At 45.6% G+C, this 19,689-nt stretch overlaps 1 protein-coding gene across 18 annotated transcripts in view; it reads right to left on the bottom strand.

Annotated features, from left to right (window-relative positions):
* Positions 1 to 693: 693 nt before the first annotated feature.
* NAP1L4 (nucleosome assembly protein 1 like 4) overlaps positions 694 to 19,689 on the bottom strand; it is a 45,229-nt gene continuing 26,233 nt past the window's right edge. For 16 of the 18 annotated variants that reach the window (XM_024254468.3, XM_024254474.3, XM_063727883.1 and 13 more), the window contains 7 exons: positions 16,050 to 16,189; positions 14,682 to 14,827; positions 12,024 to 12,046; positions 10,809 to 10,928; positions 8,050 to 8,079; positions 7,525 to 7,581; positions 701 to 1,901 (listed from right to left, as the gene is read on the bottom strand). In XM_024254468.3, the coding sequence (XP_024110236.2) occupies positions 1,863 to 1,901; positions 7,525 to 7,581; positions 8,050 to 8,079; positions 10,809 to 10,928; positions 12,024 to 12,046; positions 14,682 to 14,827; positions 16,050 to 16,189 (555 nt within the window). In that variant the 3' untranslated portion in view covers positions 701 to 1,862. 18 annotated transcript variants of the gene reach the window in all.

A 19,689-nucleotide genomic window follows, 5' to 3' on the forward strand; every position in this document is an offset into this window, starting at 1 on the left:
TGCAGGAAGCACAGACATCAGGCTGCACAGCCCTTGGGGGTATGCTGCAAGCATTCACTTCCCAGCCTGCACCTCCCCTTCCTGCTGCTCCCAGAAAGAAGGCAGCCCACGGGTGAGCTGGAGGCAGCAGGGCGGGGCTGGCCACGTGGGGAGCAATGAGCCAGATCCATGGCTGCCTTCTCATGACAGCGTTTCATTCACCAGGCGGCGCTGCCACGGTTGGGATTCCCACGGTCAGGTCAGGAAGCGCCGGTGCAGCAGGTGTTGAGTGGAGTGCCTCCTCTCATTGTGGATGGAAGACACCGGGAAAAGCTTCAGAGAGCAGACAGACTTAACATGGGCTTTATCAGGAAGTTCTCCTCTTGGAACCTTCTGGATCTACAAGGCACAGTCCCACTAACTCTGAGAAATGATCCCCTCCTGGGGGCAGGAAGTCTTTCCCTGGGCCCACAGTGAAGCTGCCTGCATACAGCAGCGACTTAGGTGTAGTGGGGTGGCTACAGCAGCCTCTGCCTCAAACTGAGCTTTCAAGGCCTCAGAAGTAAACTGTACAACTGGTCTTGGAGCCACCAATAACCCAGGGCTCAACAGAGCCCAACAGGATGTGCAGCACATCTGAGCCGCCGGAAGGGAGCCAGATGGCACCCACCCGCTTGCCCACCACATTCCCCTACAAAGAACCACACGGCACAGTGCTGACTCAATGTTTCACAACTTTAATAGAATATTCTAACTATTCTGTACAAATTGAAAACACTGTATTCAGTTACAAATGTGTTCTAAGGTTAGGCTGAGCACTCTCCACAGGCTTGATCAGTGCGGACACGGCCATCCCCGGCTGCCGGAGAGCGCCGTCACCCACTTGAAAACCCCACTCACCAGCCGCTAAGCGGTCACACCAAACCCAGGACCTTCAGGCAGGATGAATGGTGGGGCCCAGCAATGGGGCTACTGAGAAAGCAGGACTTGACGCTCATATGCTCAACTGAAACGCAGGACTTCCCAGCCCAGTCCCTCACTGAAGGCGGCTGCCGAAGCCCGGCTCCGGCAGCAGGGTGGCGCCTGCGTCATGAGGACGGGCTCGCATCTTCAGCCCTGGTGGCAGGGAGCAGTGTTTCTTCCGCACAGGCCTTGCTCCTGCTAGGAAGTGGCACGTCTTCCTGCTCAGGTCACCCAGGTGGTTCAGAAATGTTAAGGACGAGCGACAGCGAAAAGCCGCAGTCCCCACAGGCAAGAAGGGATAAATAAATATGAGGTGACCTACAGCAGCTCTCGCCTGGGCTGGTGTGTCACAACCCACCCCTAAAAAAAAAAAATCAAGAAGCAACATCCTAAGGAGAACACAGCCCTACTCTACACAGCCCTTCTGAGATGATTAGCATACAACAGGTGACGCAGGCTGCACACTCAGCAGATTAAGCGGCTGGAAACAGCAAGTGGGTTTCTTCGGATCAAAGGGAAGAATTCAGTCCAACTGCAGGAGGGGTGGGAGAGGTTCTAGATCCTGGGAACCACATCACCAGACCTCGGCCCTTTTTGCCAAGTGACCCCCACCCCACCCTGATGTGGTCTACAGGGCCCTCCCCACAGGGAAAGGCCCAGGCAAGTCCAGAGCTACAGGCACCACGGCTGCAGAGGGTGCTGGACGAAACCTCCTATTTCTGAAATGCATTTCAGTTGCCACTTTACAAGTTAAGCAAAATAATAAGGAAAAAGGAAAAGTGAAAGTGAAAATCATGCACTTGGAAACGAGTTAGATGGAGTCAGCTCTGTCCACGGGGTTGTGCGGCGGCAAGGACCGAGGCCCCGCCCACAGGCCTGGAGTCCCGACAGCCGGTCTGCCAGGCACCCGCCTCCGCTTCCTACTGCTGCTTGCATTCCGCCGGCTGGCTGGGTTCCTTCTGTCAATGAAAAAGACAAGGCTTGTAGAGAGCAAAGCCAGCTCCATTCACCAATTAGCTCCAATCAACAACGAAAGCCAAGACTGAATGAATTCATTTTCATTGAAAAAAATGGTTACTGCAAATATACTTTTAAAAATAGTGACAAAAACAAAGCTAACTCCCCCTACCCCCGCAGTCAAAGCAGGGCTGCTTTTTTTGTTTTTAAAACTATGCCTTGAAGCATTCAAATTCATGGCATGTTCAGCAGAAGGGTTTTGGGGCTCCTTGGGGTGGTGGAGCTCCAGGGGGCTGCCCATGAAAGGGCTGGGAAGCAGCCGGCACCCCTGCCCACACAGAGCACAGTGCGCTCAACACGGGCAGCTCCACCCAGGAAGGCCACCGCGGAGGCAACCCCTCTTGGTGCCAACAGTCCCCACTTCTCAAGGGCACATCTGTCTCAGGGTAGGCCAGACCCCTGGCGCTCATGGAAAGCAAATCTCTTCCTCTAGCGGGTTCCTGCTCTTTGTACTACCAGGGAGCGCCCCGGCAGATCCATCCTCTTCTGGTGGCCTGTACTGCACCAACAAATGACGAGCTGCCACTCCCAAGAGCTCCATCTGTCACTCACTCTCCTAACAGTCTCACCAAGGGGCAATGCTATCCTTCCAGTAACGGCATCCGGGACACATGATTCCCCTCCCAGAGGAATGGATTAACTCCAATATTATCTAACACAGAGATCTTGTACCCTTTAAACCACATCCAGCAACTCCATGAATTTGTGTGGAAGCCAACAATAGCCTAAGAAATACAACACGATCTTGCTAATGCTTCTGCGCTAGTAACTTTACGAACCTGTAACCTATGATTTCTGGCTAAGATTACAAATTGCTCTTAATCCAGCGTGCCTATGGAACCTAAGAACTTGTACTGTATAGGGCAAAAGATCCCTGGGTTACCATAAATGACATCTTCCATGGTATAAGCTGAGGCTACAGTTCATTCTTTTGGAAATCACATTTAAGGGATAGCCAAAAAAATATGTATAAAAGATGCAAAAAACAAAATCAATAACCTTGAACCCTGGTCTAAGCTCCCAATCTCAGCCACCCCACAGGCTGCCCAAAGAGCCTGGCCGAGACAAAACGAGGTTGACCAAAAACCCTCGCCATGTCAATCTGACATTCAAGGGTAGACTGAAGGTGGCCCAGTGTAGTGGCCAAGAGCACTGAGCCACTGGCCTTAGGAGTATGGGGGATGCAGGGCACCCCGAGCAGGAGCAGTGAAGGGAGGAGTGGGACAAGCAGTGTGCCTCCACCAAGGGACTCGCCTAGAAAATGGGAGGTCAGTAAAGGAACTGTGCAGGGATGGGGAAGACTGGGGCTGGTAACAAGGTGACAGACTCCATCTTTATGTACGTTTAAATTATGCAAATACTATGTCATGTCATACACAGGACTTTATAATTTATCCTACCACAGATTGAGCATCCCAAATCCCAAATCTGAGATACTCCAAAATCTGGAACCCAAGACAAAGAAAATGCTCACGGGAGGATTCCAGATTTGGAATGCTCAACCAGAAATAAATCTAAATTATCCTAAGTTGCAGAAATGATGTAATGGGTATTTTCAACCACGAGAATGTAGTATTCATCTGTCCTAAATAAAACCAACATCCTGGGTGAAGACTGCTAGAGGGAATAAAGTCCACACAGAACAGACTCTCAAGACCGGTGTCATGACCCAGTGCCTTGTTGGAGGGGAGTAGGCCATGCACCTGACTCTGGGAAGAGCTGCCTCCCCCGTGCCTTGAGGGCACAGCCCCCTCTGGGAAGGAAGGCAGCACGTGACCCACCCCTGCCAGGCTTTGGTGCTCACACAGCACACTGGAGCTTCTGCAAGTGACTGACAGGAGTTTTAGAAGTGAATTTTACATATGAGACACCCCAATTGTTTTTAGCTTGTGACACATGCCGGGAAAAAAACAAAACAAAACAAAACAAAAAACTACACCTAAACTCCCAAACTGAAGCGTCCTTTATCTCATGTCACAAATTTTAATGATGGTTGAGTCATTAATCAATGCTAAGATTATCAAGGGAGGACGAGGTGGCATTTTAAAAGGTACCAACTAATAGGAAAAAAATCTCATCTCTCATGGGACCATTTAAAAGGTGGGGTTTTAACAGATAACACTCGACCTGAGAAAGGCAACAAAGACATGCCACTAAAACACACTCAACCACAGCTGTGCTTGTGAAGAAGCCCCAAGTGCCCAGAGCCCTATGGCTGAAGAGGCAGTGGCCTCAGTGTGACACTCCTCGGGGGTTGCTGCTGTCGCACCCTGCCCTTCTCTTCCAGGGACGCATACTGAAATACGGATAGGCGGCAGGCATCGAGATTCTCCTCAAGAGCTGGGGGCATGGGAGGGGTGGCATGGGAGGAGTAGGTGAGAGTACAGGTGGAACAAGAGTGGCTAAGTTCTTCAGACATGCGGGGACAACAGGAATTAATGGCAGCTAGACATAATTTTAAACATACAGGCATATTCTCAAACCTGGCCCTGGAAAACAAAATCGTTCCAAGAGCTGCAACCGCCCTGTGTACCATCAGTTTCCCATGAAAGCAGCCTACATGAGGAAGACAGGGAGGCGGTGGTGCTAAGACCTCAAGGACGTCTGGTCTATGGGCTGCCAGGATCATGCTGATGTTCCATGACGAGACCCTTAAAAACGGAGTGCCTACTTATCCCGGCATGCAGAGGCCCTGCTATGGTTGTGGGGTTCCTCACGGCACCTCTTATTTCCACCTCTCTGCTTTCTCCCACTACATCCCAAGAGTGCTACGAGTGAACAGGTCTCATCACGGGCAAGGGCCTCGCTGTCTACTTATGGCCTCCTGTCAGCATTCCAGGACAGGGCAGAGCTGGTACAGGGACTGAAGAAAGTGGGGTGGGAAACAGCTTCCAGGCTTACTGACACTCACTTTCATCTACAACTGGTTCTTGCTTCATTCAACTAGCACCAACCTCACAACAGTACTTTTTACTGCTGACACCAAAACAGATGCCAGTTAACGTTTCAGATAAAAAATGCTGGCACAGTAAAAGCTGTTACCCCTCTGTGTTACCTATTGGTCTGCACAAAACATGAATTCAAAAAGTATAGATATTCAACAGACATGTGTTGGTAATGACAGTGGGCCAATTTCAACTGCCACAGTGTGTGTTGAGCACAGCTGGGACAGCCCAGTGTGTTATGCTCTCTGCAACGACTGCTTGCTTATGGTGGCCTGTGTGTGCCACCGTGCAGACTGCTGACCATCCAAGCCCCTCTTACTGGGAAGCAGTACCATCAGCAATGAAAATAACACCCAAGTTACATCTTTGCTACTTGGTTAGCAAGAAACACTGGGCTCAGAAAGCAGGGACCAAATCTAGGTTTGGTTCGTTGATTTTAAAAGTACATGTAACAGACACCTATGTCAAACCTGTGACACAGTGCGTGTACCTGGACAGCAACTCCCTCTTTATTCAAAGTCAAAACAATGCATTGTATAAAGTATAGATCAGAAGTTTGGAAGTTAGGTATGAATGGAATTCCACCTTACCTAGAAACGTATGAATGATTAACAGACAAAAATTACACCTAAATGGGGAAAAAAATTGAAAGGAACTGTCAGCATGAAAGAAAATGAAATGCACAAAATTATACAGGAGGAAACGGCCACAATTTCTCATGATACAAAAGGGCTGCAAGATACTGAACTCGGGGTGAACAACTTCAACACTAGATCATACTTTCAAAATGGGCAGAAGCATGATTTTCGCTTCTATCAGACTGCTCCCAATACTAAAACCTCCCTTCCTTCCTTGTTTTCTTTTGCTTGCACAGACTCTAACACTGCCCATCTCTTTGGAAGGTGCATGTGACAGGGACAGCAGGCTTGGCCTTATCCCTGCCACACATGCCCGGCCGTCTCTGAGCTTCATTCACACCATTAGCCTGAACATGTTTTTAGTCCCTTCTCCCCCAACCAACAAAACTGTTTATCAAAGGTCTCATGGGGTGTTAGCATGTGTAATCCACCACATCATGTTCTCTATAATGGCTGGTGAGAATGCTCTTTTAGAAACCTGGGACGTGAAAGGAGACTCAAGGTTCTCCAAGGTGACAGAAGAAAGCAGAACAAACAACAGAGGGGAGGAAAAGAGAAGCTGAGGCACAGAATACAGGGAGGGGGAAATACAAGTGCAACAAGGACAGAAGCAGCTGTGCGCGGAGTCTGAGGGGGTGGCCCTGCCAATTGCCCCCAGTCCTTGCTTTACAACTGCAACCTTGAAAGTGTCCATTCAGTGCCCACAAGGCGGAAACACGGCCCAGTAAACACACGTGGCCCTTGAGTCCATCAGACACCCCGCACAGCAGTGATGGGCAGCATTTATTCACCCAACGTTGTTCACTGGCTGACAGCCCTCACCTTCCCTGTCCCCACACTGTGATGCACACAAGGCAGACCCAGGCCTTGGTCTCCTACAACCCTCACCGCCCATCACCATGGTGCTGAGCACAGGTACACTTTCAGCAGAGTCCCCCCCACATCAACAGGCCAAACTTTAGAAGATGAACATTTCCATGAGCAGATTATTCCCAGAGTAGTCTTTATAAGACACATTCTCAAAAAAGTTTTAAAAGCTCTTCTCCCATCCCTTCCCTGAAGGAACCACAACTGTGAACATGCATTCATGGAAATAGCCGGTTTAAACCAACTGATGACAGAGCCAGGATATCACACTGACAGCTTTTAGTGCACACTCCAAAAAAAACAAGGGTAAAAACAAGCAAAAAACGTCTAGTCGGACAGAGACACATTACAAAAACACCAGGTAACGTTAGTATTCTGACAGCCCATAATATACTTAATTTTAAGAGGCAAGTGAACTACACATTTCATGTTTTACAAGAAGAAACTCTTATGATGCTGTAGGATGACATTTAAGCAGTTCTGATTTTAAAATGTGCCAAATGGTCAAAGTACTTTGATTTAAGTTACTCTGAGACCACAAATAAAAATCTAAATTTGCAGGTAAAATTAATGGGGTTGCCCACTCATTCTCAACCCAGTTTTCTTTAGTAAACCTTTCCAATTTATTTTAAATTATCTGAGACATATGACATATCTAGACACATCATCTGGGCATGCTCAGCTCAAGTGCAACTGTCAAATGATGCCCACAATCCCACTATTCTGTTCCTTAACAAAAAGAGCCCCAAAGTCCCTTCTTTGCACCTTTTCCAAACACGCACAAAGAAAAGTTTATTTATGTTGTCAGTTAAATCATTACCTTACCTTAAAAGAATGAAACATTTGGAAAGTCAAGTTGCTCTACTGAGGAGTCTATGTAAATAAGACACAGCTTGAGACAGCTGGAAAAGCTTCTACTGAATAGGTACACTCAACACTCAAATTATATACACAGTGTCTGAATAATCATTCCAGTATTTTTCTGACACATTTTAAACTTTCTAATTAGGGAATAATGAATATTGTTAACACTATTGCCTCAAAGTGGTGAACATTTTTAAAAGTCTGAGAGTGCGGCATAATAAGTAGGTCTGGGTGGCCCCAAAGTTACCAACCTTGGGGTTAATCTCCGCATCATCCTCGTCTTCTCCCTCCTCGTCACCTTCTAATTCCTATATTTAAAAAGTGAGAATTAGCTGGAATGACAAGATTTAAACTCTTGTGGCGTTCACAATCCACAAACACACGGAGCAAAACACTGCCTTAGACGGAAATCAATTACTGCTACCCACAAGTGACTCATCACTTCCTTTGGACACTTAGAATTATTTCTAGGTATCTTTTTGTTCTCACAGAGAGCCCTAAAAGAAACAAAATTCTGAAAAAGTAGATTTTGTTAAATGATTATTTTCTAAGATACATTTTCATGAACCAACTGCAGGGTCAAAAACAAAGGAAACTGTCACAGCACTTGCTATGCATTTCTGCTTAGTGTTTTAAGAACGTTCTTAGAGTCAAAGACAGCGTCACAAAAAATGGGTTTAACACAGCCCTGTGAGTCCATAACCTTCAAGCAGAGAAAGCCAAAGAAACAACTTCAGGGAGGTAAGTGGCACTGCATACATAAACCTGTGTCTTACCTCCTCTTCTCCTTCTTCACCTTCTTCAAACTGGAAAAACACAGAAAAACATTTTCAGGTTTACAAAACAAGACAGCAGCCTGCCCAAGACACCAGTCCCATCAAGTGAGTCACTGACCAAGCCTAAGAGGAGCAGAAAGTCCAGCCACGCTGCCTGCTGGGCCTCGCTTGGCTGAGGAGCCATTTGCTTGTGTGCAGTGCATTTTAAAAGCATGCCAGGAAATTGAAAGTCACGCAAAACGAGGAATAGGATAGGAAGCTGGTCAGCCAGGGTGTACCCTGGACACAGCTGGGAACCTGGCACCACAGCTCTGCCCTGGCTGTTCTCACACTGAGGAGCAGGCACACAGGAAAAGATTTTTGTAAACCGATGAATTTGCTTTCCTTAAATTTTTTACAAGGCTGATCTAACCAGTAGCATAATGTTATTGGATACAGGAATCTGGGTATCATTTTACATCTCATACAAAGGGAAAAGAAACCTTAGTAGAAATATATTAAAATTTTGGTGTTTTATCTTTAAAGTGATCAATAAGGTGCTCAAAGGCGAACCTCCACCATTAGTCAATTGTCTTGAATCAGTTTCTCCTACATCCAAAGACATCATTGGTCAGACTGAAAATCAAGTTTCAAACATGAGACTTACACCAAAAGCAAAACCACCTTATCACTACTGGTTGCATAAAGAGGGGTAGAACATGAAAAGGCAGCTTCATTTATCAACATTTCCCGTTTTGTTGAGCTCACACCATGTATTCCTTAGAACCAACTTCAGTGGAACTTAGAAGGATCCTACTGTGCTGGTGTGGAGTTCACACAGTTTGCACAGCCTCCTGGCGCCACGCAGCAGCCAGGATGAGATGTGACCACAGTGCAGCGCCCTTTCGCTCTAAGGATCCTAACTGGCATCAGGCAGGGAAAGACTTCTTAATAATCTTCCATTTCAGGTCAGATCCCAACGAGCCTCCAGCAGGCTCCAGGGCCTATTCCAAGGCTCTAAGGACAGCATTTTGCCCTTGAGGAGCTGTGCACAGGGGCTGCTCCAGATGCATCGCCCACGTGGGCAGAGCAGGAGCTGCCATGTGCAGAGAAGACAAGACCAGGGTTCCCACATTTACCTCCTCCTCCAGCAACTTTCTAGTGTTGGGGTACGGTCTAGAAAGTTAACATTAGTAAAACACTTTTTATGCCAACACTTCCTGAGTCATTGCTCTGTGCCAGGTGTTATGTTAAGGGCTTAACAAGTAACCAGAGTCTTTACCATGAGCTCTACTTACAGCTGAGGAAACTGAAGCTCAAGGAGGTGGTGGAGCTACTAAAGGGAGAATGGGGATGCGAGTCTGAGCAATCTAATCTGAGCTGGCACTTCTAGCCTCTAACTGACACTGCTCATCAGTAGTACCTGTGCTGAACGTATTATGAATGAAATGCACATGTACTATAAGCAAATGTGGCACAGTGCTCACCAGTAGTACAGATACCGCATATAAGTAATAAGCAAATAGCACACATGCATATTCAAGTCCTTTAAACTGACGGCTGTATGATCAAAAAAGTTTCAGATAAGCTTTCCAATGTGTAGCCACTAGCCCTTAGCTCACTATTTAAACTTAAACTAATGTAAATGAAATGTTCAGTTCTTCAGTCTCAGCAGCCATATTTCAAGTCCTCAAGTGGTCAGTCCTACTGCGCTGGACCAAGCAGGCAGAGGACAGTTCCATCAACAGGGAAAGTGCTGGTCTAGAATCCGTAAAACTATGTCTTGGCAGCTACCTGACTGTCCATGCTCCCTGACCTGCAATCACCTCCCAGCCTAGGGATGAGCCAGCGAGTTGAGTTTTAGAAGTTAAATGAACAGTCTAAGACCTAACAGCTGATAAAGAGCACGCTGGCCTATTCTCCCCACTGGTGGAACTCAGTACAATGGGAGAGGTGTGAGGAGATGTTGGCCTTTACTGCCACAGGGGGATAAGGCCCTTGAACCCACCTAAGCTCTTGCTGCCCTGTCTGAGGCCCCAACAGACCAGACCTTCTAAGAAAAGAAACCTAGCGCAGCCACAAAACCTAAGAGCTCCACAAGAAAGAGAATATCATCTAGAACATACTTCCAGTAACATTCTATAAAACAAACCTTTATTTTCCACAGATCAAGAGGACTTGAAGCTGCCTGAGCCTTGGTGAGGATGGGAGTTTCTAAGCGGTACTTGGGCTGTGCGCCTGCAAGTTCTCACTGTGGAAGAGCTGGCTTCCCTCAAGCCCAGAAAGGAAAGTGACATGCAATCTTGTTGTTTTCTTGGGGAGCACGGGTTTCTTTTTTTTCCTTTTTACCTAATTAGATAGAAGTTCAGGAATTTCTATTTCTTTTGGGTTGATGAACCATAGGCTAGCATGAGTCCACTGTCAATAAATGTTTGTTGTGGCCAGACCTCCATGAAAGAGATTTTCCCTGTGTTTAGAAGTTCCCTGAAGCTTAGGTTTTTAGAGAATATTGTTGAGTCACTAGGCAGGGCTCACATAGGAGACTGGCAATCACCTCTGAAACTGCCTCACGACACCTGCTTTTCCTGCTCTGTTCCTCAGACTTCTCCTCTTCAAGCATATTCCCCCCACAACAAGGACAGCAGCTTGGACTACATATCTGGCTGATGATGTAATAAAACGATTAGGCATGGGGGTTCCCCCAAGCCACAATTTAGGGCCACTCGGCACCAACAGAGAAAAGCAGCCAGGTGGAAGCCCCCCTTCCCCGAGCCTCATACATTGTCATCATCTTCTATAGCCTCCCCAGTGAAGTACAGCACAGCCCGCGGGACTATCCGCTCTCGGAAAAAGTGTCCAATTTCAAAATCAGAGGCTAATGTGAATTCAGAATCTTCATCCTGAGAAGGAAAAACCCAAGTGTTAACTCATTTTAATGGGATAAAAACATTCACTTCACCACCCTCAGCCAAACCTCAGCCCCTCACTTTTGATTTACTTGACTTAAAACACCAAACTCCTGCACTGCTGGGGGACAGCACTAGACACTCAAAGCCCCTTTAAAACAACTTTAAGTAGCTTTAAAGAGCCACTGAAGCAAAATGGCAGAGAAAGTGGGAAGTGAGGGCCCTACAAGTTCCACAACTTGTCCAAAGGTCTCACCCAGAGTAGGGGGTATCAGTCTTACATATGGGAAACAGGCAGTATTAAAGCACTGCACGTTTGCTACTGAAATCAACATATGAAACACATACTTTTACTTAGATATGTAATGATTTCAAATTAATCCCAGAGTTTTAGGAAACAAATGGATTTTTTTATTTTTAAGAGACAGGGTCTCATTCTATCACCCAGGTTGGAGTGCAGTGGTGCAATCACAGCTCACTACAGCCTCAAGCTCCTGGGCCCCAGAGACCCTGGAACTACACAGTGCACCACCATGTCCAGCTAATTTATTATTTTATCTTTTGAGATGGAGTCTTGCTCTGTCGCCCAGTGGAATACAGTGGTGCAATCTCAGCTCACTGCAACCTCCTCCTCTCGGGTTCAAGCGATTCTCCTGCTTGAGCCTCCCGAGTAGCTGAGATTACAGGCGCTGCCACCGTGTCCAACTAATTTTTTTTTCTTTTTTTTTTTTTTGTATTTTAAGCAGAAACGGGGTTTCACCATGTTGACCAGACTGGTCTTGAACTCCTGACCTCTGGTGATCCACCAACCTTGGCCTCCCAAAGTGCTGGGATTACGGGCGTGAACCACCACGTTCGGCTGGCTAATTTATTTGATTTTAATTTTTTGTGGAGATGGGGTTGTGCTGTTGCCCAGGCTGGTCTCAAACTCCTGGACTCGTGCAGTCCTCCCACCTCAGCCTCCCAAAGCATTAAGATTACTGGCATACCCAGTCCACACACAGCCAGGACTGGACTTTTTTAAACAAGTAGACATTCACTCAGGAGAGACTTCAATAGGAAAATAAGACTATTAACAACAAATCTTACCAGTGATTCTCCATCCCCGGATGCTAGAAAAAGAAAAGACAAAACATATTTAAGTTACAGTGACAACTCCCAGAATTTAAAGCCCACACAGGAGGAAGTTGTGCTGGCAGACAAAATGTAACATTTCTCACCTTGAGGTTTAACAGAAATCCCCAAAGCCTTGCATCTCCTCACAGACACCTTTGCAAGCTCCATCCACCGCTTCTGAAGCTGGCCTGAGTGCCTCTATGCCCCCCCTCCCTTCTCCTCCTCCATCATGTGCCATGGGCTGGCACTCAAGCTTGAGAAAATCATTTTGAGAGGGTTAATATATTAACAGGAGGAATGGCAAACAGCCCCCCAGGCTGTGGCCATTCAGTGCATTTGTGCTTTATGGGGAAATTTAACTCATGTCCTGCTATACATGATGGTGCAGGAAAGAGAAAGTCCTTAAGCCTTATAAGCTGTGAGTGTTACTAAGGCACTGCAACTCAGCGAGACAGAAACTGCATTTCTATCTGTTTGTTTGGAGAGTGCTGAAATGCCCACCAGTGGCCCCTGTAGAGTGGCGCAGCTCCTCAGCGAAAGCTGATGCTCAGACGAGCTAAGCACACCAAGACAAGACAGGGACTTCTAACCACACTCAATGAAGCTGTGCAACGTTCAAATGATACAAGATCCAACCCCCTGATTTTAGAAACATTTACTACAAGACCCTGACCTTCATCAGGAGTTGAATGTTTACTCTGCTTGGTCTCATACCTGCCTTTTCAATCTTCACTGGGCTCTTCTCTCTGAGTCTCCCTTCCCATTAAGCAACCACAACCCTGGCAGCACTGGCTGTCATTCATGTCGCTGCTGAGACATGAATGTTGGGTGCGTAAACACCACCCATGAGTGAGGCAGAGTTCCCAAGCCTCGGTGTGCCAGCCATCACCCGGGGGTTTAAGCCATGGGTTAGGAGCATGGCTGGGTGTCTAAATGCTGGAGCAGCATGCTCCTCAGGGCACTCTGGCCCGGGTCATGAATCAGCCCGAGGACTCTGAGCACTCAAGACTTCTGGACTGGCTTTGCAGTTTTAAGGACAAAGAAGGAGCTGGACTCACTAGCTAATGCCTCCTTCACTTCACACCACAGGAGTCCATTTTGTCTGTTCCTTCACTACCCCATTACCTATTCCGTAGCCATCCTCAATTTTTTTCAAAGCACTTACCAGTTGGTATTATGTGTTTGATTACTTTAAAAGTGGCTTTATTGATGGGATTTACATACCATTAAAAGGCATACACTCTAAATGTACAACTTTACGACTTTCAGTACGTTAATTTTAGAGTTGCGCAACCATCATACCCTGAAAGTTTTAGAACCTAAAAAAAAAACTTAAAAATTCCCTTGAGTCCGCTATCAACTCCATTTTTATCCTAAAAATTATTTTTAAATCAGTTTTAAGAAAACTTCCTACACAAAGTGATTCCAGAAATTAAAAGCCTCCCTTCTTCACGGTGAATTCACAGACAATCTCCAGTATGCCCAACCCAAGTGTCTAAAAGGAATCTTCCAAAAAAACGAAATGTAATATCTAAATTCATGATTGCTCTCATTCCCCAAACCGGATGTATTTGCAACTTCTAGGTTCAAAATCTAATTGCAGAAAATAGGCACCACAATTAAAATAATGGACTGAACTCTGACGGGTAGCTTGATAAATAAAGGTGCTAAGCTCAGAGACAAAATAAAAAAATCAACCACTCAGATTGGAGAAGAGATCTGCCCTGTGGCCCCACATACAAACAAACAAACACTGATTATCTGCAGCAGGGGCTGGCATGTCTTCACTTCAAATTATGTTTTAGTTCATGGAAACTAAAGAGAATATGGATATTTTAACACTGACACATAGCTTGACCGTCACATTTTCTCACGATTAGGAAATTATATGAAAAATCCCAAGAAATTCACTCTTAAAATCAATTGGTCAACCTTTACTAGCTCAAAGGTCTCATCTTTATTTTACCACTTAGGAAAATTTAAAAAATAAATAAATAAACAAAAACCAGCAGCTTCCAAGCTGTGATTCTGCCGATGGTTTTCAAAAATGAAAGTCCCAACTACTTGTGTTTCTTACAATATATAAATTCCAAAAAATTCTATCAAATTATGCATAAAAAATTACAAGAAAAGGGGGACTAAGCAGATGATCCAAAAGCAGCACAACTAGAACCAGCGTACAGCAGTAATGGGTACCTGGAGAGCAAACCCAGCAGCTCTCCGAGGCTGGGAGTGGTCCCCGGGGGGTGTAAACCAGACACAACAGCAGGGCAGAAATGCCAGCTGGTGAAGAAGGGTACTCCAGGTGTCCAAGTGAGGAAGCAGCCCAGGTGCAAATACTCGATTCAGTTTTCTTAAAACAGAACTGCAAGTTTTTGCCTGGGCTGCAGCCAAGCAGAGTAAAGCTCTTCCCTTTCCTGCAGAAGATGACAATCCTACTCTTACTGTCCTAGCTACCTCTGCCCTCCACGATAAACTTGCCAGCGCACCAACAGAACAGCCTGGGACACAGCAATGTGCCCCTACTGACCACACTTGCCTGACTAAAGTCTCTGGGTGTTAGGAATCTATCAGGTGACCAAAATTATTTTATGCAAGAACACATTGAATATTAACAACCAACAGACTTGCCTTTCAATGGATTGAAGAAGTTGAAAAAGGACTCATTGGGTACTTGTTTCGTAATTGTTCTAACAGTGCCTCGACCCTTATGCTTCTGCTTTTTCTTGATGGTTTTGACGGTAACATTCTTTCCTTTCTTCCAGTCAATAGTACACCTACCAGGACAAGACAGCTGTCATGAACACACAATCCATGAGAAAAATCCATTACAAATGCGTGCAGGAAGCAAACCACAGCTCTATGCCAAACCTGGAAAACTAAATAAAACCAATCTGCAAACCAAATACAATGGCCCATGAAGTTCATCTGGAGGTTGGCAAAAAGAGAAACGGCCTGGTTCTCTTTCAACTTGGGTGTGACCACTGGAACTGCAGACTTCTGGAACAATGGTGTTATTTTCCCAGGACATTTCATCAGGACTCTGAAATGTATATTCTGTGGCAAAGCCCTATCAGGTCTGCATGATGCACAAGAACTTGTCCGCGGCTTCCCAAGGAAGGAGGAGTTGCTGCTGTTCAAAGCAGCCAAGTGAGCAGGACAAGCTGAAAAAAGGAAAGAGGTGGCCACTGGGAATACTGATGGCCAGTGCAGACCACTCCAGCCCCAGGGATGCTGGCGAGGGCTGAGCACAGCACGCTCTCTAACACACAATCACCACGGACGCAGGCAACACCTGGCAGATGTCAATACTGCCCGCTTAAGGACATGCTTGGAAAGGCCAGGCCTTTTTCCCACATGATGGCCTGGCCCTGGAAAATCATCTTTCTAAATTACTCCCGCAGGATTTTAATAAAGTCCTGAATTAACAATTAGTACTTAGTTCTGGTAAATAAACGTAATTGTTTCAAGTCAAGACTAAAGCCATTTCTCAGTCAACCCAACCTGGAGAAATTAATTCTAAACCAAATTCTCTCTTTAGTGATTTATAAAGACTGAAATCAGTGAGTCAAACAACAGCTATGCTGCCCCCACCTATCTCCAAAGCAATCAGCTGATCAATACAGCCCTGGACTCAGACTCATTCATTCAGTAAGTATTTATTTGTTGAGGGTAATCCATGAATTCAATTTTAAGAACTTCAATTCATGATGTCTAGAGAACCCAATACTTTCATTAAAATGGAGAAACAGGGCACTATCCCAAAAGCTTGCATGTGCAACCACATGACTTATTTCCCAGGTTCAGCCGCCATCTCCAAGTTCTGCATTACAAGCATTCCCAAACTGAAAGACTATTGAAATATCCATCTACCAGACTTTTAAGCAGACTCAAGACTGTACTTTATTCCTTACTTCTATCTTACCCATCAAGTTACAAAATTATCTTTTGATTTTGTTTCAGAAGAACAAGGTAGAATGACATTTTACATTTTCTTACCCGTCACAGTCCACAATCTCAGGACCTTCAAAGGAAAAGGGATCAGCCTTATCTGGTTCTGATTTCATCTTGTAGGTTTTTGTCAGGACTGAGTTGGAAAAGTAGTCGTTGGGTTCAAAGTGGAACTCTAACACAAAAGACTGAAAGTAGAAATTCAGAGTAAGCACCAGTTAAAATAGAAAAATAACGAGAACAGATTGCTTGGAGTACACAACACTTACTAGAAGCTATTTTGGGAAAGCTCAACAGATAGGGCCATGGAACAAGAAAAACTTCTCCACCGCAAAAAAGACCAGCATGAGGTTAAAAAAACAAATGATGGACTGGAGGGAAATATCTGTTCAGTTCATGAGTAAGAGGCAGGTTCCCCCTCCAGTGCCTCCTCACCAATAGGCGTCACGCTCTCCTAAGGAATCCTAGCTTCTCTTAGCTGCTCCCAGCCCTTGCTTCCTGGAAGGAGGGAAGGTGGCTAGGGGAAAGTAAGGGGACCAGCAGTCCATCCTCCTCCTCTCCTTTTCCGCTCAGCCTAAGCCCCAGCCCCTACCCTGCTGGGGGAAGCCAGGGTCTGTATTCTGTGCTGTGTAGTAAAAGCAGTGGCCCACAGCTTTCCTCCCGGGAGGTGGGGAGGAGAAAAGGACAAATCTCTACAAAGACAGAAAGCTCATCCCTCACTTACAAAGCACGCTACAGACCTGGAAGAGACGTGAGCACATCGGGAAAAAGCATGCAAACATGAACGCAGACATAGGTAACATCCAACAGCAGCAACAAGGCATTCATGCTCACAAGTAACAGAACACATGACACCAAAATGAGATACCTTTGGGGCAAAATGTACAAAAACATGTAGACCCAGCCAGGATTTTGCGGTACTGGGCACACTCATATACTGTCGACAGATTTCATGAAGGACAATTTGGCAATATCAAAAAAAAATTAAATTAAAAGGCATACTCCCTGACTCAGTAATTCCTATTTTGAGGAATTTGTTCTATTTGAGAAAAATACCTGGATGGATGCATCGATATGTGCAAAGACATTGACCTCATCCCTATTTATAGAAGAAAAACATGGAAGATGAGCTTGGTTGAGTAATTTATAGACAGTTTACAAGACCAGTTCTACGCTCAGACAGCCTGGATTCAAATCCCATCTCTGCCTACACTGCTAGGCAACTCACGGAAGCTACTCAATGTCTCCGTGCTTTAGTTTCCCCATCTGTACGCTGGAAATAACTCTCTCCCTCTCTAGGAGCTGCCTTGATGGTTAATCTGTATCACTTAGAGCCGGGTTTATAGGCAAGGCTGGCTAAATGTTAGCTGTTTCCATTTTCATTGTAATGGTAAAACCATCAATGGAGGGGAAATTCAGAGGACTAAAAAAATACATACAGCAAAAATTTCCTCAAAAAAAGTTTATACATTCAAACAAACCACTTGCACAAAGGAGAAGTGAAAAAACAACTTTCAAAGAAAGGTAGAGGAGAAGATGGGGGCCATGAGGGCTTAGGAAGTCAGGATCAGGGAGACAGTCTAGTCGCTTTCTAGAAGGGATGACAGCAGGATCTGGCTAGGAGCTCTCCACTGGCCTTGGCAAGAGCAAAGGAAGGGTGTAGGGCACTGCAGATGAACCACACAAAGGAAAGGCCAGTCACCTGCCTGGCAAAAATCACAAGGAAAGGAAGAGGTAGCTACAGGGAACCAGCATCAAATAAAATGCCTATTTCTCTCCCAACCCTCCAGGGCTTTAAAAAAAAAAAAAAAAAAAACATAAAGAGGGAAGACAACCAATGGAGAGACTGCTATGATCCCAGAACTGTTTAAGGCTGTGACCAGTGTGGACAACCAATGCAGGGCACGGGGTGGCCCCAATAAAACAAATAGTACTATTAGACTTGTGGTCCTTCACCATGTCCTACTCATTTTTTCCCCTCCTTTTTACTTTTTCTTTTAAAGACCAGTTCTCCCTATGTTGCCCAGGCTGGTCTCGAACTCCTGGGCTCAAGCAATCCTCCCACCTTGGCCTCCTAAAGTGCTGGGATTACCGGCGTGAGCCACCACGCCCAGCCTACTCTTCTACAGATAGATTCACATTTCTTCCTATTGTCCTTTTTTCTCTCCCCTCTGCCTTTGTTCAATCAAGAGTAACCCAAAGACAACTAAAGATGATTCAAGAAACTGTTTAACGGCCCAAATGAAAAGTGGCTTGAAAATAAGACTGCTTCATTCACACAGGCACTCCAGCCAGGTAAGCCATAAATATGCTAACCACGCTCAATCTTACAAGCAACTAAAGAAATGCAAAATGAGGCAGGGCCTGGGTGGCTCATGTCTGTAATCCCAACTCAACGACCTTTGGGCCTTCTAAAGCTTCATCTTCTCTGACTAGTAAGTACACTGAAAGGAATCTAAACTAAGGAAATCATCAAACATTTAATTTAACACAAATTTGGGTTCAAGTATGCTGATCATAATGCAACAATTTACAATGGGGGAGGTGGTGCATGTAGGGGAATGTTAAACCATTTTATAGCCAATGGCTGCAGTAACAACTATTCCCCCAGCCAAGCCTGTGTGATGTGGCAGCAGGGTGACACTGTGCACACACGTGGTGTGACAGGAGCCGTGTGGCACACGTGTGCACTGTGTATCCAGGTAGGCAAGCGCTCAAGGGAAGGGAATGAGGCACGCTGCAAAAACACCAGCCAAGACTCATTCTGAAGTTTCATTTATCTTTATAACTTAAAATGCGTTAGACTCTTCATAATAATTTTACAAAGGAAAACGAGTATAGGGAAATTCACTAAGCTGCTGAGATTTACTTTTAGAAGACAGATTTGTATAGTGTTCTTTACACTTGCCTGTATTTTCTACATATGACTTTTATAATAGGGAAGTAAAAAGAAAAAAAAATTACTGGTCCACAGTCTACCACAACCAGAGCTCTCGTCTATGAGTCACAATGAGATGGAGGAAAATAAGATGACAGGCTAAGAAAGAAAGAAAATTGACCTAGGAAATCATCAAACAGGTGTCCAATAAGAAAAAAGAGGCCAGGTGTGGTGGCTCATGCCTGTAATCCCAGCACTTTGGGAGGCTGAGGCGGGCAGATCAGGAGGGCAGATCGCGAGGTCAAGAGATTGAGACCATCCTGGCCAACATGGTGAAACCACGTCTCTACTAAAAATACAAAAATTAGCCGGGTGTGGTGGTACGCGCCTGTAGTCCCAGCTACTCGGGAGGCTGAGGAAGGAGAATCTCTTGAACCCGGGAGGCAGAAGTTGCAGTGAGCCGAGATCATATCACTGCACTCCAGCCTGGCGACAGAGTGAGACTCGGTCTTAAAAAAAAAAAAAAAAAAAAAGAAAAAGAAAAAAGAAAAAAAAGAAAGGAAAGGAAAAAAAAGGAACTGACCCAAAGGGGAAAAAAAGTTAATTGCGTCTGGATGAATCACAGGTAAGAAAGAAGTACAAGGAAAAAACGCACAGAACCTTAAAAGCACCACATGCTCACACCATGGGGAAGAGAATGCACACCAATGAGGGCAAACTAGGCAGACGTGCCCAGGCAGCTCCTGGGGGCCCTGTGATAAAGTCTAAACAGAAGTGATGCAAGCCCAGGAAGAAGGACCTGCTATAACC

This window comes from Pongo abelii, chromosome 9 (genome assembly GCF_028885655.2).
Source record: "Pongo abelii isolate AG06213 chromosome 9, NHGRI_mPonAbe1-v2.0_pri, whole genome shotgun sequence".
NCBI lineage: Eukaryota > Metazoa > Chordata > Mammalia > Primates > Hominidae > Pongo > Pongo abelii.